The sequence below is a fragment of the Accipiter gentilis genome, chromosome 8 (assembly GCF_929443795.1).
Source record: "Accipiter gentilis chromosome 8, bAccGen1.1, whole genome shotgun sequence".
NCBI classification, from domain to species: Eukaryota; Metazoa; Chordata; class Aves; order Accipitriformes; family Accipitridae; genus Astur; species Astur gentilis.
Window position 1 is genome coordinate 12,402,250 of NC_064887.1, and position 20,873 is coordinate 12,423,122.

Sequence of the window (20,873 nt, forward strand, 5' to 3'; positions counted from 1 at the left end):
ATGTCCCCCAGGGAGATGCCACAGCCGCCATGAGGTCACTGCACTTGCCCGCAGGGGGGGAAGCCACCAGCCCCACAGATTTGAATGGCACTGGGGAAGGGGTGCTGTGGCATCACCCCCCACCACCCTGCGGGGACTTGGGGGTGTGACGCCTGCCAGTGTGACACTGTGACACCTGACAGCCTAGAGGAGGGATGGTGAGGCGGGAAGGAGATGGGTGCCCCAAAGTGGGGAATGGGGGGGATGATTGCTACCAGGTGGGGAGAGATGGGTGAAGGGGGCACGAGCACAGGGTGGAGGCTCACACCCGTCCCGCATCCCTTTGGCACTGCAGCCTTGCACCCCAGGGATTGGGAGGACAGGCCCTGGGCACTGCGAGACACTGGGGAATGCTGGCCGGCGGCCAAAGCCATGGCTGTGTGAAGTGCCCAGGCTCCTGGGGAGAAGGTGTTTCCAGCCAGGTGCAGGGTGCTGCGAGGGCACTGCAGCTTCCCGGGGGCTGCAGGGGGGCAGGAGCTGACCCAATGGGGACTGTGAGGCCCCTCCTCCTGTTTCCCCAAGTCAAGACGTGGGAAAGCGCACAGAGGAGATGCACACAAAGGGAGCAAGACCCTGAGGAGCCTTGAGGGTTGGGACAGAGAGGCCTCCAGCCCTTGTGGAGTCAGCACAGCCCGTCCCGCCTGGCATACCCCAATGCTTGTCCTTGGAGTTGGTTCGTGCAAGGACGGAGACGCTGGGTGCGGGAGCTCTGGAGCCAGTCGTGCCTTCACAAAGCCATGCTGGGGGTTGAAAGCATGAGTTTCATCCATAGAAATCCATCCCTTGAGGGTGAAGTCTGCAACTTCGAGTGGCTGGCAGCTCTTTTCCAAAGCCCAGACCCTGGGGCAGGGGTGCGGGTTGCAGCCGGGTTCTGGCTCTGACACAGGACGCTGGGCGTGGGATGCTGGATTTGGGATGCTGGGTGTGGGTTGCTGGATTCAGGTGCTGGATTTGGGCTGCAGGGTGGGGCGTCAGGCCACGTGCAACCAGGATCGAGGGTACGAGTGAGCAACCTGGCTCCTCGTGCAGAGCAGCCATGCACGGGTGCTGGCAGGGCGTGGGAGGACTTGCGCACCCGCCGGTTTCACTGCTGCCTTCCCCTTCCTGCTGTGGGTACCCTGTCTCTGGCTTCAGCACACTCGTAAAACGAAAGCAGTATCGGCGCATGAGTGCGCTGGCGCCGTCTCCCATCCTGCAGCCCAGCACCCTGGAGAGTCTGAGGTGGTGGGGCCTGCAGCAGCTGGCCAGATACCCTGGGGCACCCACCCCATTGTTGCCCCCACCTCCACCCCATCCCGCGCTGAGGATTTCCTTAACCAGGCAGCAACCTGCAGGGACAACGGGGATCCGTGGAGAGACAAGTAAGGGATGCTCCCTCAGTCATCTGGAGCACCAGAGGCTCAGCCCTGGGATGGGGTGCGGGGCTGTGGAGGCAGAAAGGACCAGAGAGCACCCAATGGGATGGGGACAGGGATGGGGATGTGGGAAGGGCTGTGCTGTTGGTGCCCTCAGGGTGCTGGGCTGTGGGGTGCAGGGCCCCCACTGCCCTCCTGCCACGCTCCCCACAGCCGCTCCAGGGCCCCGGTGTGCAGCGCGCCCTGAGAGCTGGGAAGGATCCAGGGGGCAGGGCAGGGTGCCGGGGTGCAGGCACCCGTCCCGGCATGCGGGAAGCCCAGCGGGAAGAGGAGGGGAGGGGAGGGAGAGGAGGCCTCGGCGAGGGGCGGCCCCCGGCGCACCCGTCATGCATTACTGGAAACATCTGGCCTGGGCTGCGGGGGCGTGCTCAGGCTGCACACGCATGTGCACACATGCACACGGGTATGGGGACACACACATGCACATATGGATTTATGGGTGTGTGTATATCAGTACATGCATCCACACCTGTGTACACTCATGCTCATGTGTGCATACGTACCCATACGTGTGTACACACACATACACAGGCATGGAGGTTTGCACACACATGTAGCTAGATGCTCACATACACGTGTATGCATATAGATACACACATGTACTCTTACATGTGTACACACACGTACACGCACACCTAAATACATAGGCGTACGTGTACAGACTTACAACCGTACACATGTGTGTACGTGTGCCAGCAATCACACTTGCTGCAGCATGCACATGCACGGGCATACAGGTGCACGCGCACGGACCCACACACACGCAACAGACACATGCACGCACATGCACACATGTACAACAGTCACACTAACCGCACACATCCTGGCCGGAGCCTGCGGCCATCTCCCTGCCCGGGCTCGTCCTGGTGCTGTGCCCTGGCAGCGTCAGTCCATGCGAGTGCTCGCTACGCACGGATGCTCCTCTCTGTGCGCTTGCGGGTGTGAAAACGTGGGTGTGCGGATGCACGCGTGCCCCGTAGGAGCCTGTGTGTGACCTTACGCCCCATATATGTTGACGTGTGCCACGTCCCTGCACAAGCCTGCGTGTGCCCGGGGGTCTCCACGCACCTGTGGGCTGCACGTGGGTTGCGAGTGCCCGTGTGTGCCCAGTATGCCACGAGCGTGCCCAGGTGTGCCAAGTGCGTAGCGTGCCCGTGCGTGCCCATATGTGCCCGTGGGTGCCATGTGTACCTCTGTGCCCACCTGCGCTCTCTCACACCCCGCGAGTGCCCGCGGTGCCCGCGCCCCCGGTGCCGGTGCCGGTGCCGGAGCGGGCCGCTGGGGAGCGCGGCGGCGCGGGGGGCGGAGCGCGGCGGCGGGGGCGAGAGGCGGCGCCAGCCCCCACCGACCTCCAAACTTTCATTAACTCGGCAGCACCGGCAGCGGCGGCTCCGGGCCTGGCACGGCACCGGCATCGGTACCGGCACCGGCAGCGGGCCGGACGCGGCGGGGCGGCGCCCCCGGGGGACCACCTGGTGCGGCAGGAGGGGCCGGGCGGCGGCATGGGCACGGTAAGAGGCGCGTACCTTCGCCGGCACCGGGTGCCCGGCCCGGCCGGCAGCCGCGGGAGCATCGGGGCGGGGGGGGCGTGCGGGGGGGGGGGGAGGGGGGGGGAGGGGGGCTGCCGGGGAGGGGAAGGGATGGGGGCGGCGAGGGGCTCCCGGGCGGCGGGGCCGGGGACGTCGGGAGCGGCACCGGGAACGGCACCGGGAGCGGCCGCCCGCCAGGACGGTGGCGGGAGCGGGATGCGGGATGCGGGGCGGTCCCGCATCTGTTGCTCTCCCGGCGCGGCGGCGCGGTACCGGGGGAGCGCGGGGGCGCGGCGGGCAGAGCGGGGTCGCCCGCCGCCGCGCCCGGGGCGGGCGGCGGGGACCGAGGCGGCCCGGCCCGGTGGTGGGGCGGGGGGGCTGGCGGTAATTTTCCACGGGCATGTGCCGGGGCGGGGCGGCGGAGCAGCCACCACGTGGCGGCTGATGTAACCGGGCCCCCCCCCGCCGCCGGGCCGCACCCGGCGGCGGCGGCGAGCGGGGGGGGGGGATTCCGGGCGGCGGGTGCGCCGCGGCGCGCGCTGCCCGCGGGGCTGCGGCCGGAGCCGCCTCCGGGCGAAGGGGGGGGGGGGGAAGCGGGCAGGGCGGCGGCAGGCCGGCTCGCTGCCCGTTTCCCGTGGGTACCGGCGATCCCCGGCTGCGGCGGGCCGCGTGGATGCTGGCGGAGGAAATGGCCTCGCAGGTGGTAGCGGCTGCACCGGCGCCCCGGGGCCGCCCGCCGGGTGGGAGGGGATGGGGGGGGGGAGGCTTCATCCTGCGGCCGGGCATCCGTGGCCTTCCCCTGGGTGCCGTGGGCTGCCTCCCCCGCCGAGGTGTGACACCCCAGCCGGGAGCCCCCGTGGGTGCCCAGGTGTCCCCGCTTCCACAGTGCCACCCATCCTGTCTCTAGGTATGAGCCGCCCAGCCCTCCGAGCTGTCATGGCATCCCGCAGCTCCTCCGGGAGAGCTGCCCCGTAGCACCGCTGTATTGCATCCCTATCCCTGCAGGGCTCTCCCAAGGGATGCTGCAACCTCGGGCATCCCTGCATCTATCCCGTTGCTGCCCAACACCTGGCTGGGCGCTCGCCTCCTTGCCAGGCTGGGAGCCAAAGCCAGCCGTGTCTACACAGGCACGCAGCCTTATCAGCGCCTGGCAGACCCTGGGGGGAGTGGCGGGCCGTCCCTTTGGGTGCTTTCCCTTCCCGAGACACGGCATGAGTCCCCGGGCTGACTTCACGGCTGCAGAGCTGGCGGTTTTGGCCTGGCTGGCGATAGGTGTGCAGTGGGGAGGAGGTCCAGCTGCAGGCCCCGCACATCCCACCTCTGAGAGGTCCCCGTGCCGCACAAGTAGCGGGGCTTGTCTTCTTCCCCGCGCAGTGACGACATCTCGGCTCCCCTTGGAAACACAGCCGCTCCTGGGGAGGCCTTTGGCGGTGGGACTCGGTATCTGCTGGCAGCAGTCTGCCTGCACTGGAGGGGCTGTGGCCGGGGCTGGGGGCTCGCCACACATCCCCCGGGCTCCTGCCCTTTATCTCTGCTGCCCACGCTCCCTCCCCACGCCTTCAGGGCTTTGCGCCCCTCTGCTGATCGCTCCGTACCCATGGCGTACTGGGGACAGGCCCTGGGGTGCTTGGCCGGTGGTGGTGTTTGGGGACCCTTGGTGGGGGTCGGGGTTCTTCCACAGCCGGCAAGGGCACCGAGAGTGCTCGTGTGGGATCTGCAAACACCGGTGCTGTCTCATGGACAAGTAAACTGGTCTGTTGCAAGAGTGGCTGAGAGGGCAGGCCCCGGTGCTCCCCTGGGGCCCCCAGCAGCCCCAGAATGGGGCAGGGGTAAGGGCAGGGGAGGCAGCCGCCTGCCCCTGTGCCCTGTCCGGCAGCACCTGGCGCCTGGCAGAGCCTGGCGACTCAGCCCCCCTGCGCTGCACGTGCGTGCGATGCACCGGGGCAGAAGGCAATCGTTTCCCATCTGTGTCCTGCGCGGCAGCTGAGCCCTGTGCTGGCCCCGCTCAGCGCCCAGTCCCGGCGCTGCCGTGTGCGGCAGCCACTTCGGCTCCAGCTCTCACTGGGGGAGAGTTTGGGGGACCCCCGTTCCTGCCCGCGGCCCCCGACGCCCACCTGCCGGGAGGTCGGCAGCCAGCTGCCCACAAGGTCGCCTGTCCACGCTGGGTAAATCTTTAACTGCTTCTTGGGAAACACCTGGGAGCTGCTGCTCCTGCGGGTGCTGGGGGTTCGGAGATGCTGGAGGGGCTGGGAGCCAGCAGGAAGAGAACCCGCCGCCAGCGCACCCGGCCCTGGGCCCTGCGTCCTCCACCAGCCCTGCTCCCATGTGTCCTGCGGGCAGGTACGGGGGAGCAACCAGCCTGGCACAGCCCCTCGGTTCCTGGAGGGAGGGGGAGGCCCGGGGCGGGGATGTGCCCACCCCACCAGTCACGTCTCCCTTGATGTCTCTCTCCCCCCTGCCCAGCTTGCTCTGACGGTGGATTGAAGCGCACCGGTGCTGGTGCAGCAGCCAGCGCGACGGAGAGTGGGCAGGCGAGGGACCCCACGGCGGGCAGCCGGCACCGCGCTCCAGCCTCCAGGGATGGCTGATAAGTGCAGCGAGGGGCTGCTGGTAAGTGCTGGGGTGCGGGGACCGGGCTGGCATGGGCCACTGCCTTGGGGACCCAGAGCAGCTGGTGCAGGGAGCAGGACACCGGGGCTCCTGAAAGGCTTGATGCCCCCCTGTGACCCCCAGCCGGGGTTGTGCCACCCTGGTGCTCCCCCAGCCCGATGACCGTGGGGCAGATGTTGGCCACCGCTCGCCCTGAGCCTGCTGCTTGCGAGGCTGCCTGGCTGCAATGTCTCGCTGTGCCTGGAGATGCTATCGCTCATCTCAGGCACTCTGCCTGGCCTTATCACCTGCCCCAGCTTTCTGGGCGGGTGGCAAAGGTGGGAAAGCCCTGGCCAGGCGGCTCCTCTGCCTGCTTTTGGCAAAGGGTGTGGGCATCCCTCTGTGCCGGGTGCTCCGAGAGGGGCACGGTGTGGGGCTGCTTCCCCTCTGCCTCCACCTGGCAGGCTGTCCTGGACTGGGCTGGTAGGATGGTGTGTGGGCAGAGCCAGGTTTTTCCAGGCACCGGCATGGCGCCTGACCCTCCGTTCTTGCAAGCGGTGTGTTGCAGGATTCTGTGTGCTGCCCTGCACTCGCCTGCACCAGGGATGGCTTCGGTGCCCTGAGCGGATCTGGGATGTGCCTAGTGCGTGTCCTTGTTGGAGGGCCGTGATGGCCTTGTGCTTGTGGCAGCTCCGCCATGCAGCAAGGGGTTTAGGAGCCCCGAGCTCAGGTTCCTGTGCCAGGCTGCTGTGCTGCACCCGGCAGGTGAGCCCAGGCTGGGCTTGGCTCTTCCCTTTTTCCCGATGGATGGGAACTGATTGCCGGGGCCGACACGATCACCAGGCCCTCCCCTTCCCAGGGGGCTTCCCGAAATAGCTGCATGCTCCAGCCAGAGGGCTGGGAGCCAGGACTTCCCTGGGAAGCCAAGAGCCAGGGGAGCGGCGTGCTCCAGGAGGTGCTTCCAGCGCGCCCGCGTGCGCGCGGCTCCTCTGCCTGAGTGTCCCAGTGTGGCCCCACTGGCTGTGCCTGCAGCGGGGAGCCCAGTGCCCGTCCTGCCTGTGACGGGCAGTGTGGGCAGAAGTCAGGGCAGCCGGCAGGCAGATGTCTCTAGGAGAAGCCCTTGGCTGGGAACAGGATGAGGATGTATCCAGGCTCGATCAGGAGTCTGTCATGAGGACATGCTCCTGCATGTTGCGGAGCGCTTGCCATGGCTCCATGCTGCTGCTGTGGTCTTGCCCTGGCTGGAGCAGCTGGCATCACACCAGGGCGAGGTCTGAGCCTGGCACCCAGGGCAGGGAGCCAGGCATGGGAGCACCCACCTGCTCCCAGTTGATCTTTAACCCGCTTCTCGGCAGTACCTGAGCAGCCCACCCCAGTGCCAGGGCATGCGGAGAGGTGGGGACGGGCAGGGGACTGCATGGTCTGGCACATGCTGTGGCTTGCAGCTCTCTGCCTGGGGCTCCCCTGTTTGCGGGGTGCAAGGACACCCCTGTGCAGGGCACAGGAGGTGCTGGGGGGAGCTCGTGTGGTGGCTGTGGGGAGGAAGGCAGGCCCTTGTGAGAGCATCCCTGCTCCAGGAGCACCCCCACTCCTGGAGCATCCCTGCACCGTGAGACCCTCAGGAGGAGCCGCAGCAGGATGGACGCTGGCTGCTGAGCTGCCCGGGTCAGTGGGGAAGGGAGCTAATCTCCTTGGCCTGCCTCCAGGGCCCTGCCACTCACCTGGTAAAGCGTGGTCCCTGCCTGTCCTCTCATCCCTGCCTGCGGGTGCAGCTCCTGCCACCACTGCCCCCGGCCCAGTTGGGCTCCTGCAGTGCAAACCCTGCCGAGGGATGTGTGTGCAGCCCCTGGGGCTGAGCGGGTTTGCAGCGGTGCTCAGGGTGCCCGCTGTGTCGCCCCTGGGAAGGGACAGGCGTGATGAAGGCAGCAGCTGGGCAATGTGCAGCCATGCCTCAGTTTCCCCACCTGTGGGCTGGGGTCTGCGCCTTCCCATTGGTCCATGTGTGATGAGGGTGCTGTGTCCTGCTTCTGCAGGCTCTGATTTTTATGGATGCCCCTGCGAATCTCTGCATGCTCACTCCAAAACAGCAGGCAGGAGGGCGGGCAGTGCCCCTCTACTGCTCCCAAACCCCACAGTTGCCCTGACAGCAGTTGCCCAATGGAGTGCAGGGCAGCTCCAGGGGCTGGAGCAGTCCCTGTGTGGCTGGGCAGGGGGGTCCCCGTGGGGCCGCAGGGGAATAGGGAGGGTCTGACAGCCTCTCCCTCCACTGCCTTTAAGGACATTTTGTTTTGTCCTCCTCAGGGCGCTTTGTCTGGCCTCCAGTAATGCCAGCGGCTCCTGACTCTCAGGGCTGCCTTGCTGGCACGGCCAGGCAGCCTTCAGCTGCAGGGTGCCTGGCTCAGGTGGGCTCCTGCCATCACCCCAGCCCACCCTGGGCAGACACTGGGGTGCTGCTCCCACCTTGCTGCTGGGGGTTAAGGGGTGGGGGGGGCCCTGCCTGTCCCAGACACCCCCAGCAACACGGTGCCACTGGCCAGCAGCCGCAGGCAGGGGGGCCAGTGGAGCTGCGGAAGTGGCTCTTGGCTGCGGGAGCCCTTCCCGGAATACCAAGGGGCAGTGATGGGGGGGTTGGCGGGGGATTTTTCTGCCTGAACGCCCCAGGAGAATCATGTCTGCCCCGGGAGAATGGGGCCAGAGAAAGGCAGCCCCGGCGGGAAGCACCTAGCTAGGGGATGGTGGCACTGGGGCAAGTCCCTGGGCATCATCCCTGCCCCAGGCACCCTGCAGCCCTGCTTGGGGACAGGGTGATGGGGGCTGGAAGACGCCGATGCGCCCATCGCCCCTGCCTCTCTAGTTCAGCCCCAGCACCGCCAGGCAGCTGGGGTGGGGACTGGGGTGCCAGGGGAGGTGAGGGTCCCGCTGCAGGCCCTTCGTTTCCAGCGTATCCCCATGGGGCTGGCAGTCCCCTCTGCCTGCCAGACGGGCTGCCAGGGGACCAGCACTGTGCTCCCACGGGCTGGCACAGGGCCTGGCATCCCTGGGATGGGACGGTGGGTCCCGCTGTGCCATGCTCAGGCTGCTGCAGGGGGCACAGGGGCAGCGTACCTGGGGCAAGACGTCTGGTGGTGGCACGCAGGTGGCCCGGGTGAAGTGGTGCAGCCGAACTGGGGCATGGAGGAGTGCTCGTGTGGGCACCTTGCGGGGCGTTCGGGCACAGGAGATGCCTGGCTGCATGTGGGGCAGGACTGGAGGTTGAGCTGGCAGGGCTGGGCTGCGGTCACTGGAGCTGGCACCGCATAGGGTGGCTCTGGGCTTGCACGCATCCCAGGGGGGCACGGTTGGGTGCTGCCAATCATGGATGGGGCATGTCCCAAGCTATTGGGTGGCCGTTGCAGGAGGGGACAGGGACAGGCACTGGGTGCTGGCACGTGGGGGGCTTGAGCGCCCACCCCGCACACGTGTGCCATTCATGTGCGTGGCCGCCGCTGCCCGGACCCCAGATGGTCGCCCGAAAGCGCCGTCCCGTCCCCCCGCCCTCCGTGCACCATCACGCCTCGCTGGCGCCTTGGCTGCGCTCCCCAGCCGGGGCGCAGGGCTGGGAGCAGCTGGGGCACCCTGAGGCTGGCTGGGGGGCACCCCGCACCCGTCCTCCCGTGGGACACAGCACCCCACCGCGGTCCCACCCCACGCTGGCAAGGGGGCAAGCAGGGAGGCTGCGGGGTGCCCGGGTGGCAGGGGGGTCGTGGCACAGCCCTCCTGCCAGCCAGATGGTCCCCCGCGGGGCAGTGACCTTGCGAGGGTTGCCATGGAGACCCCGTGATGTCGCCAGCGGTATGACGTCAGAGTGAAGTAGAGGCACTAGGCTGGGGATGTGCCAGCAGGCAGGCTTGTCCCTGTGCCCCCATCCCCAACGGGGCCATGCCCGGTCCCCGCAGCCCTGGAGCGCTCAGGGTTGGGGTCCGGCACGCGAGGCCGGGTGGCATAGGGGCAGGAACGCGCGTGTGGGGCTGGGGGTGTTGAGGTGCGGGGAGGGGGGGCTCCGAGGGGATGTGGCCTTTTGCCACGCTCCAAACACCGGTCCTGGCCCCAGCCAGACAGGCAGCGGTGCCCGCGGGGAGGGCAGCGCTGCCCGCTGGAGCGTGCGGGGCTGCGAGCAGCTGGACCCCGCTAATGAGGCCTCATTAAGCAGGACAGGGCTCAGCCCGCTGTGCAGCCTGCCCTGCCTGCACCTGCCGGGGAGGGCACCTGACTCATGGGGGCACGGCTTGTAGCGGGGGGAAACTGAGGCACGGGGGTCCCTGTGGTGTGGGACAGGCAGGGATGGTACTGGGGTGGGCGGCGTGGTGGGGCACCGGTGCTGCGGCGGGGTGGGCGGTGAGGGGCCGAGGCCAGCCAGGAGGCGAGTGGGGAGCAGTGCCAAGAGCTGGAGGCAGCGAGCGGGGGGAGGCGGGCAGCTGCTGTGCTGGAGCCCGAGGTGCCAATGAAGCTGGGGACTCGCCGAGCTGGCCAGTCTGGCCCCCTGGATGGCGGCTGGGGGCAGCTGGGCCGCCCCTGGCCCCCTCAGCAGGTCAGTGGGAAGGTGAGAGCAGGATCTGGGGGGGCAAAGCAGGGGGCCAGGCTGGATGGCGGCTATGCCAGCGACATCTCCCCACCACCATGGCTCTCCAAGCCCCTCTGTGCTGGCTCTGGGGCAATGGCTCTGCAGGACTGAGGCACAGCTGCAGCTGGAGAGGCACCCCAAAGGCCTAGAGCCAGGGACGTGGGGTGCTCTGGGGGAGGGAGGGCACAGCATGGCACCAAGCCCCTCCATGGCCTCAGCTGTGCTGGGAGCAAGAAGAGATTGCCTGACAGTTGTGTGCTCATTCACTCTGGAACCTACTGACTGCAAGAGACTTTGCCTTGCTCAGTGCTGCAGGGGCAGAGTTTAGAGAAGAACCTCCCCCCCTCCCCCGTTTCGTGGGCATCAGTGAGCAATGTCAAAGCTTGCCCTGGCCCTCCATGGCACCCCAGAGCTGGGCTGGTGCTGCTGCGAGTGGCTGGCAGAGCATGCTCAGGGCTGTCAGTGGGGCTGGGCAGCCTCCCTGCACTGGGGGTGGTCAGGACTGTGTAGCACTGCTGGAGGGTCCTGGGATTTGGACATCCTCCTCAGAACTGCGTCACCCTGGCACTGGGATTGCCCCCTTGCCCGTGCCCATCCTGGCACTCACGGCTGATGCTGCCACCACTCAGGCCACGCCAGACGCCTGTGTTCCCACACCATGCCCACTGGGGCAGGGGCAAACATGGGGCTGGGCACTGCAGAGAGAGGGGAGGGATGGCTAGGATGTGCCTGTGGGGCTGGCAGAGTGAGGACAGGCACGCTGGCAGGGCACAGCAGCCTGTGGTGCAGGACTAGCACTTGTGGGTTCATTACTCCATGTGCCAGGGACAAGGAGTGCAGGGGCTGATTATAGGAGCACCCCCACCACAGCACCCAGGATCTGTGAACAGCCGGTGAGGTCATCCAGGACACCCCTCTCCACGTTGCCCCATCTGTAGAGACCCCTCTCCAAGTCACTCCATCCCTGGGGACCCCTGCCCCAGGCATCCTGCACCCCACTTCCCTGCCCTGGAAGAGCTGCTCTTTTGGCAAACAATGTAATTAGCATATATTTATATCATCTGGCAGCCCCTGCCTTGCTCAGCCATGATTTTGACATCATCACCATGGCGAAGAGCAATGACATCAGGCTGATGACATCAGGGGTTGACTGGTGCCCTGTGTTCTGTGTTGGCATTACAGGAGCTGCCCTGGCACCCTGTTAGGAGGCTGGGGTAAGAATTGGGGGTCCCTCATAGTTCAGGGAGGGCTGGATGAGGCTGATGCCCCATGGAGTGCTTCTGCTGGGCTGAAATACCCCTGTGGGGGCGTGAGTGGGGGGAAAAAGGGGGGGACGACCACGCTGGAGATGCCTCCTGTGGGGACATTGCCTCCCAGCATCGACCCTGCCACTGCCACGAGCTTCCCAACCATAAATCAGGGCCCCTTCGGGAAGTGGGGGGCATCCGGGCACCCCAGCCAAGCTGTCATTGTGCGAGGCAATGCTGCTTAGCATGAGAAAGGCTCCGGTGCCAGGCGGCGTGATGGATGATGCCCACTTTGCTGGGCTGGGGAAGCTTTGGCCATGTGGAGGGGGGGTCCCTGGGGAAGGGGGAGGAAGGTGGGGGATGTTCGGGGTGCCTGGGAACATCCTTCCTCCCCCGCGATGTTTTCACCTAAGCTAGGCATCTTTTGGAGCTGCACAGGAGCACATGCATGGAAAATTTGGGTTCTGGTAGCAGGACCCTCCCCTGCCCCCACTAGAGGCTGCATCCTTGCCGGGGGGGCAGCTCCCCCTTTGTAGCCCGGCTCTGTCCCATCTCCACAGCGGGGAGGGGGGATGTCTCATCTTCCCGGACGCCTGGGTTCTCTGTGTGTCCCCTTCTTTCACTATGTGGGGTTGGGAGGGCGGTTAATGAGTGTAAAGGACGGGGCAACCTTCCCAGATTTGGGGAGGGGGGGGTGGTAGCAAGCTGATGGGTAAGCATGCAAGTGTTCGCGCACGTGTGTGTGCTTGCGCACGCATGGGCACACATGTGGCTGCCCCCTTATTGGGGACAAGCGCGCCAAAGACCCGCACTGCAGGAAACGGTGGGGGGTGTGCAGCAGAGGCCTGGTGCCTTCATTGCACTGGTGCCAGGCAGCTCAAAGCTGGGGTCCCCCACCGGGCATGGGGGTGAAGCCATGCCGGGGTCACCTGAGCAGAGGGGTGGCGCTCCGGCTTTGGGACAGGGCTGAGGTCCCCTTTGGGCACTGGAGCTCCAGGCTGATCCAGGACCATGCGGCGTCCGTCCCCCCCCCCCCAGGACCCTTTGCCAGGGAGGCTGGAGCGTTGTTCCCCCTCCTGCTGGCCGTGCTGCTCATTAGGAGCCTTGTTAGTGCAAGCAGCTTAATCAGAGGCTTCCCGATCCGATCAGCATGCTCGAGCAGGCAGTGTGCCCTAGCGTGGGGACAGTGCCAGTGTCCTGTCCCTCCATCCCAGGGACCCCTTGGCCCTGCTCCCGCTCAGCACCCCACAATAAGAGCCTCCCCCGGGCTGCTCTGAGCTCATTTCTAATGGAGCCTTTGCCCATGGGGTCTGGCGTAGGCACCCCGGTGCCCTGGCTAGGCACGGCCAGCATATCTCCCCTATAGCCCTGCCCAAAGTGCCCGCCGATCGCCCCTCTCCCCAAGCCCTGCACCCTGGCAGCCCCCCCGCAGCCCCCGGCGCGTGCGGGCCCCGCTTGCAGCAGATGGCTTTGTTTGGCAGCGCGGTGCCGGAGTCACCGGGCATCACGTCCCGGCTGTGCCGGCCCTAATCGAATGATACGGTTAGGTGCACCGCGCCTGCTGCCCGCGCCCCGCCGGCATGAGCAGATCCAAAGCGACGGCTCCCATTTGTGGCCTGCTCGCTGCCGGCGTCAGCCATTGTGGGGGGCACACGGGGGGAGGAGGTGCAGCGGGGGGAGCAGCGTGAGCGGGCACGGGCACAGGGGTGTCTGTGGTGGGGAGATTGGCACCGTGGAGTTCCGGCGTGCTCCTAGGGCTGCCAGCACCCCACGCTGCTCCTGTAGGGTCATGGGTGCTGTGGGGCCATAGACTGACGGGCAACACTCATGCTATGCACCCATCGCCTGGCCTAGGGTGGGGAAGGGAGGGCTTGGGGCACCCGCAGCACCCCAAAATGCCATCTGTCCTCAGCCCGACCTGCCAGAGCCCAGCAGCATCCGGGCAGGATATTAGTGTGACCCCAGGGCCATGCTGGGACCGAGCCATGGGGTGATGGGTGCCATCTCCGCCGGGGGTGATGGGTGCTCATCCCTGTTGTTGTTGTTGTCCCCGGTGTGAGCTCGCATTGTGTGACAGCCTCCACAAAGCGCCCTTTCTTGCTCCCGTCTGCCACCCCCCCCCCCCCCCCCCCCCCGGCCCAGGTCCCCTGCGGTGAGGGACGGCTGGGCGCTGGGGCTGTCCCCGCTGCGGGGACCCACCTGCATGGGACCCCCGCCATGCTGCCCCGAGTTCGGTGCCCTCGCTGGGCGCTGAGCCGGAGGCAGGACCCCGGCTGTGGCGGGGTGCCTTCCCTGGGGAGGTGGGGGGGGCACCCAGCCCCCCAGCCTGCTCCAGTCACTGCACCCCACGCCCCACTGAGGGAGGGCCCCTGCTTCACCCCGGGGGTCCCACCATTCCACCCCAGCCATGGGCAGTGGCCACCCAGCAGGGCCTCTCTTGCTGGGCGCGGGGAAGGGGGGGCGCGGGAACAGAGGCCCCTTTGTGCTCAGGCGCCCGGACCTGCTTTGTATGAGTCGCAGGCTCTTCCTTCGCTGCAGCCGGGCTCCGGGCAGAGCTATTCATTGGGGGGGCCGCCACCGCCGCCCTCCCCCTCCTTGGCACTGCCTGTGCGTGGCGGGTGGGGGGGGCTGGCATAGGGGAGGGATGGGGAAGGATGCCGGGGACCACCCAGCCCCACTCAGCGGCCGTCACCCCTCCGATGGGGCCGGCGGGGGGGTCCCCGGTTGACACACCCCGCGGCATCTCTCCACAGAACGGCGCCGTGCCCGGGGAGCGGGGCAAGCAGGACAAGAGCGTCAAGCGCGGCAACTGGGGCAACCAGATCGAGTTCGTGCTGACCAGCGTGGGCTACGCCGTGGGGCTGGGCAACGTCTGGCGCTTCCCGTACCTCTGCTACCGCAATGGGGGAGGTGGGTGTCGGGGGGGCCGGGGGAACGGGGTGACTCTGGGCAGGGGCGGGGGCGCGCACCCTGGCCCCGCGCGGTGCTTGCCGGCCCCGGGCTCGCCGGGGTGGTGCGGGGCACGGGGAGCACAGCCGTGCCTGGAGTCATTGCCCACTTTCACCTTCTGGTTCCTGCCCGCCAGGTGCCTTCATGTTCCCCTACTTCATCATGCTGGTGTTTTGCGGCATCCCCCTCTTCTTCATGGAGCTCTCCTTCGGGCAGTTCGCCAGTCAGGGTTGCCTCGGCGTCTGGAGGGTCAGCCCCATGTTCAAAGGTAAGGAGCTGCCCGTCCCCACCGGCACACTCCAGCACGGGCCGTCTGCCGGCACAGCCCCTGGCACATGGTACAGCCCCCGCACACCCCGTGTGTCCCCTGCACACACACATCTGGCACATCCCACAGCACCTGCGGCTCGCACAGCCCCGCACACGCGTGCCTTGCACGCACATCACTGCCTGCATTGCACGGGTCCCCTGTGCGCACACCCACCCTGGGCCATGCTGCCCTGCACACGCAGCCCGGCTGACGTCCCCTGCACACATTACACACGTCCCTGCGCATGCGACGCATCTCCTCTGCATACCCCAGCCCTGCATTGGCATCCGCTGCAGGCATTACACACACGTCCCTGCACATGCCACACGTGTCCCCAACGTGTCACTCTTGCAGAGGCCGCTTAGGTCCCCTGAACACGCTGCAGGTGCCTGTGGCCCCTCTGGTTGTGGGCACGCTCCTGTGGTCCTCTCCCTGCACCTTAGGCAGTGGGTGCTGTGCCCACGTGCATGGGTGCTGGCCATGCTCAGAGCTTGCCCTGCCGTGGCTGGACCCCACTCCAGATGCACCTCCTGGCACACCGGTGTGTTCCCACACTGCCGACTCCCCTGGCACAGGCCTGTGCACTGCCTGCCAGGTGATGTGCCCACATGTCACATCTGAGTGTGGGCAGCCTGTGCACATGCTTCTATGTGCTCTTCTCCGTGGTGTGCTCAGCTTGGGGTGTGTTTCCCTGTGCTTGTGTGGCCTCTGTCACATGCCACCAGGTCGCTGCAGCCCTAAAGTCACCATAGCCAGGAGAGACCCCCACCCAGTGGTTCTCTAGGGCTGAGAATCCAAGGGTTTGCCTGCAGCCTCGCAGGCCGTGCCTCCCCCGTGCATTGCCACGTGTCCCAACAGACCCTCAGCACCACCGGGCTTGCTTGGAGGTAGAGGATCCCATGCACAGCGCTCCCCACCCCAGTGCCACAGCCAGGCCCCGAGCCGCAGCATGGCTGCAAGGCTGCCGACAGCGCCGCATGCCACCCACCCAACCCCTCCACCCCAATACCCCGTGCTGCGCGCCGTGGCCGTGCCGTGCCGCACCATGCCGCTCACCCCTCCCCGGTGCTGTTCCCAGGCGTGGGCTACGGGATGATGGTGGTGTCCACGTACATCGGGATCTACTACAACGTGGTGATCTGTATTGCCTTCTACTACTTCTTTGTGTCCATGACGCGCGTGCTGCCCTGGACGTACTGCAGCAACACCTGGAACACGCCCGACTGCGCGGGGGTGCTGGACGGGAACCTCTCCAGCCGCACCGCCCTCAACCTCACCCGCCTCCTCAACGCCACCCAGAAGCGCACCAGCCCCAGCGAGGAGTACTGGAGGTACCGGGGACGGGGACGCGGGATGGGGGAGGCGGTGGTGGTGGGGCCCTGCTGACGCCGGCTGCCCCCGTGCAGGAGGTACGTGCTGGACCTGTCGGACGACATCGGGAACCTGGGCGAGGTGCGGTTGCCCCTCCTGGGGTGCCTCGGCGTCTCCTGGGTCGTCGTCTTCCTCTGCCTCATCAAGGGCGTCAAGTCCTCGGGGAAGGTACCTGTGTGCTCCCCCTCTGGGCCCCACCCCTGTGTGGGGACACGCCCCCTCTAGGCATAGCCCCTCCCCTATTGGGAATGCACCTCCCATTGTAGATGTGGCCCCACCCTTTCTGGGCACAGCTCCTCCCCTTTTAGTGCATGCTCCTCCCACTCTGGAAAAGGACACACCCTTTGTGACCTGGCCACACCCCTTATGGGCACAGCTCCTCCCATGTGGCCATAGCCCCTCCCCCTGGACCATACTTCACCTTCCTGGTCCATTGCTCCCCTCTGGACCATAACCCCTACCCTGGTCCATAGCCCCTTCCCCAGCCCATAACCCCACCCCTGTCCCAGGCCACACCCCTCATCTGGCCCCACCCCATCCCCACCCCACTGAGGTGCCGTCCCACAGGTGGTGTACTTCACGGCCACCTTCCCCTATGTGGTGCTCACCATCCTCTTTGTGCGCGGCATCACGCTGGATGGGGCCCTCACCGGCATCATGTACTACCTGACGCCCCAGTGGGACAAGATCCTCGATGCCAAGGTGAGTGGGGACGAGGGATGGCGGGTGGCTGGGGGACAGCAGGGCTGGGAGGCACAGCACTGACCACCCCACCGCCGCAGGTGTGGGGTGACGCGGCCTCGCAGATCTTCTACTCGCTGGGCTGCGCCTGGGGCGGGCTCATCACCATGGCGTCCTACAACAAGTTCCACAACAACTGCTATCGGTGAGTGCCCGGCTGCGGTCCCCCTGTCCCCCCACTGTCCCCCCAGGCCTGCTGCCGGTCCTGACCCTTCTCCCCACAGGGACAGCATCATCATCAGCATCACCAACTGCGCCACCAGTGTCTACGCCGGCTTCGTCATCTTCTCCATCCTGGGCTTCATGGCCAACCACTTGGGGGTGGATGTCTCCAAGGTGGCCGACCACGGCCCCGGCCTGGCCTTTGTCGCCTACCCTGAGGCCCTCACCCTGCTCCCCATCTCACCCCTCTGGTCCATCCTCTTCTTCTTCATGCTCATCCTCCTGGGGCTGGGCACACAGGTAGGTCATGGTGGGGCAGTGCGGTGGGGTCTCCGTGTTGGGGTGGGGTGCCATGGTGGGGCCAAGGTGGTGACGTGCTGCCCCCTCTGCTCCACTCGCAGTTCTGCCTGCTGGAGACGCTGGTCACGGCCATCGTGGACGAAGTGGCCAACGAGTGGATCATCCGCAGGAAGACCTTCGTGACGCTGGGGGTGGCCATTGCGGGCTTCCTGCTGGGTGTCCCGCTCACCACGCAGGTAGGTGACCACGGGACTGTGGTGACAGGGTGCCTTGTGCCTGTGCCATTGCCATGGCAAAGTTGCCTCACTGACACCACTGGCCACGTCCACGTTGTTGCCATGACCACCCCGGTGGTGGTGGCGACACCCAGGGCCTGGTGTTGCCATGCGGACACTGGCGACGGTATCCAGACTAAGCGCCACCATGGCGACGCCGGCATTGGGCGTTGCCATGCCAACCGCGGCGGTTGTAGCCGGGCTGTTTGTTGCCGTGCCGCCCAGCGCGCCTGTGCCGCGGCCCTGCCGACGGCGGCGGTACCGCCGGGGCAGCCGTGCCAACGGGTCCCTCTCACAGGCGGGCATCTACTGGCTCCTGCTGATGGACAACTACGCTGCCAGCTTCTCCCTGGTCGTCATCTCCTGCATCATGTGCGTGGCCATCATGTACATCTACGGTAGGTGCAACCGCCTGCGGCCAATCAGCCGGCAGGGCCGCCCCAGCCAACCAGTGGGTAAGGGGGTGTGCTAACTTCTAGCCAATCAGGGGTTTGCTGCGTGCTAACTGGCAAGGCCGTTGGCCAGTCGGGGCAGCCGTGACTCGAGGAGCCTGGTGGGTCCCACCGAGCGGGTGCTGGAGCGGGTGCTGGGCAGGGCCGGGAGGGGGCTCGGGGTCCCGCCGGGGCCCCAGGCCAGCCGCGCCAGGGCTGATGGCCACTTGTCCCCCCAGGGCACCGCAACTACTTCAAGGACATTGAGATGATGCTGGGCTTCCCACCTCCGCTCTTCTTTCAGATCTGCTGGCGCTTCATCTCGCCCGCCATCATCTTTGTGAGCATCGCCACCATGGGGCACGGGGTCATGGGAGGAGGGGGCAAGGAGCCCACCTGGACACCCCACTCGCCCACCCTGGGGAGGAGGGTGCTGGGCTGCAGGAGGGCAGCAGGGATGGGGCAGAGCAGGGTGATTGGGAGGGCACAGAGCAGGCTGGCTGCTCCCCACCGGCTGATCCTGCCTGTCCCTCCCCAGTTCATCCTGGTCTTCACAGTGATCCAGTACCGGCCCATCTCCTACAACGACTACGTCTACCCGACCTGGGCCATCAGCATCGGCTTCCTCATGGCGCTCTCCTCCGTCATCTGCATCCCCATCTATGCCATCTACAAAGTGTGCCGCTCCGAGGGGGACACACTGCTGGAGGTGGGTGGCCCGGGGCTAGGCCCCCTTGTCCATGTCCCACCTGGGGCTGCCTTCAAGGCTGTCCCCCACCCCACTCGAGCTGTCAGCACCCTGCAGTGGCTGTGCGCAGGCAGCATCCGTGGGGCACCCCATCTCCAGGCACCCCTGGGAGCCGCTGGCATGTTGGGGGAGGCTGGGGCAGGGGAGCATGGTGGGTAGTAACCCTGTCCTTGTCCTCTCCCTCTCTCTCTAGCGCTTGAAAAATGCTACCAAGGCAAGCAAAGACTGGGGCCCGGCGCTGGCAGAGCACCGCAGCGGGCGCTACGCCCCGGCGTTCAGCCCATCGACCGAGTCCCACCTGGAGGTGCAGCCCCTGCAGCCGGAGAAGGGCCGGAGCGAGGCGGTGGCTGCCTCCCCCATGCAGGGCAGCAACGGCTCAGCCCACAGCCAGGATTCCAGACTGTGACCCCCCACCGTTCCCGCACCCCCTCTAACCCCTCCCGCGCGGTGACACTTTCGCACCTTCCGCTGGCGGAGCCTGGCTCCGGGCCGCACCGGACCACGGGGGGCTCTCAGCGACCGTCCCCGAGACCCCCCCACCTCCTCACCGGTTAACCCCCCTGCCCCCCCCGTGGCGTTCGTTAACCCTCGTGTTTACGGTAACCTTTGTGCGCGACGCTGGGACAAGAGAGGAGGGGGCACAGCCCCGGGAGGGCCGGGAGCCAGAGGCATTTTGCAGGGCCCCTGCCCTGGGGGATGCACAGGATGGGGGGAGCGGGATGCCCCCCAGCTCCCGGCGCCCCCCGCAGCCAGGCAGCCTGCGCCACTGTGGGGCACCCTCCTGGCCTACCCACGGGTATGGCGTGGGATGGGACCGGGGCCGGGGCACGCCGAGACTGCCCGTGGCCATCCCAAGCTGTGTGTGCGCATGGCCGTCGTGGCAGGGGCTGGCACTGCAGGGACCCCCCCAGCCTGGGTGGTACCCGCTGTGGCTCAGAGCCTGCAGGGTCCCATGGGTGGCCGTGCCCAGGGACGGTGCCAGGCACCGGCCCAGCACAGGGAGATGGGGGCAAGCACACTGCCTGCACCGGCAGTGGGAACTCACGGCACAAGATATAAGCACTTAGAGCACACGTATGCGTGCACGTGTGTACCTCGCAGACACGGTATGGGCACACACGTGGCATACGTGAGCATGCACATATGCATGGTACCCTGGGGCTGTGCAGGTGGCGAGCTGGTATGCCCCCGCCATGTACCCCTCCACCCTGTGGCCCCATTGGGGGGCTGTGGGTGCCCGCCTCAGTGGCCAGGCACTGCCCGCAATGCTGGGCGCAGCTGTAAACAGTGTGGGCACAGCCCGGCACTGCTGCCTGCCCCGCAGTGGGGCAGGAGGCTGGGGAGCACTTAAGCCTGGCCAGGGGGTGAGGGGCTAAGGCTGGGGTCCAGCTCTCCCTGGCAGCCAGCCCTGGCACAGGCAGGAGGGGACCTTCCATGGTGCTACGGGGGAGCAGGATGGACCAGCCCCCCCCCCCCCCCCACCCCAGCTGCTGCTAGCGAGAGGTACCAGCGGAGACACGGAGGGCTGCACCAGCCCACTTGCTCCGGGCCATCTGGGGACGCTCAGTCCCCAACCAGTATTAGCGGAGCAGGATGCACTGGCAAAGGCCGGGCGGTTTTAAATCTGTCTTCCAGCTCCAGCCAAAGGGCTTGGAGCTCTCGCTTTGGGGTGGATGGGGTGAGACCCTTCCCACCCCACTGCTCCCCTCCCAGCCAGTGCCCTGTGCTCCCCATGCCACAGCCCCGAGGCTGGCACAGGGACACGGTGCGGCTTGGCACGGTGGCAGGAGGCGGTGGGCGGTGGGCGCTGAGCCCTGGTAGGATGTTCCAGCTCCCCGTCCCTGTCCCGAGCCCCCCGCCGTGCCGCGGTGAGGGGTGGCAGGTTCCCGCATGGTGCCCGTGCCCTGCCCCACGTGTCACGCCGCTACTCTTCACCTCTAATTGTTAGCAATAACGCGCGCGTCCCTGGGCAGCGCTGCCTGTGCCAGTGTCTCTCCCGGTGTAGAGTTCTAAAGTATCTAGATTTTAATGAGATTTATATTCCTGAGGCCGTGTCCCGCTGTGCCCTTCTTTGGGGACCCTGGGGAGAGTGGGGTTGGAGAGTGGGCGACCGTGTCCCATGGGTGCAGCCCTTTCCCCCTTGGATGCCCAGTGCTGGCACTGAACA

General features: G+C 66.9%; 1 protein-coding gene across 3 annotated transcripts; it reads left to right on the forward strand.

Moving 5' to 3' along the window:
- The first annotated feature begins 2,799 nt into the window (after positions 1-2,799).
- Positions 2,800-20,753, forward strand: SLC6A9 (solute carrier family 6 member 9). 3 transcript variants are annotated; one of them, XM_049808798.1, is made up of 14 exons: positions 2,800-2,965; positions 5,447-5,593; positions 14,173-14,329; positions 14,505-14,636; positions 15,757-16,009; positions 16,085-16,217; positions 16,617-16,751; positions 16,832-16,935; positions 17,015-17,252; positions 17,354-17,488; positions 17,826-17,925; positions 18,198-18,298; positions 18,497-18,667; positions 18,900-20,753. In XM_049808798.1, exons 2-14 carry the CDS (start codon positions 5,564-5,566, stop codon positions 19,110-19,112), a joined length of 1,902 nt encoding a protein of 633 aa, XP_049664755.1. In that variant the 5' UTR covers positions 2,800-2,965; positions 5,447-5,563; the 3' UTR covers positions 19,113-20,753. The 3 variants fall into 3 exon arrangements, with proteins under 3 accessions (XP_049664755.1, XP_049664757.1, XP_049664756.1); XM_049808800.1 differs by lacking the exon at positions 2,800-2,965 and adding an exon at positions 3,794-4,423; XM_049808799.1 differs by lacking the exon at positions 2,800-2,965 and adding an exon at positions 4,459-5,148.
- Positions 20,754-20,873: the final 120 nt, after the last annotated feature.

What these genes read in the sequence shown, in the direction of transcription:
- SLC6A9 (XM_049808798.1), top strand. Translation starts at nt 5,564, where the DNA reads ATGGCTGATAAGTGCAGCGAGGGGCTGCTG. An exon ending in GGCCATCATGTACATCTACG is followed by an intron (nt 17,926 to 18,197) that starts GTAGGTGCAACC and finishes TTGTCCCCCCAG; the next exon opens with GGCACCGCAACTACTTCAAG. An exon ending in TCTCGCCCGCCATCATCTTT is followed by an intron (nt 18,299 to 18,496) that starts GTGAGCATCGCC and finishes GTCCCTCCCCAG; the next exon opens with TTCATCCTGGTCTTCACAGT.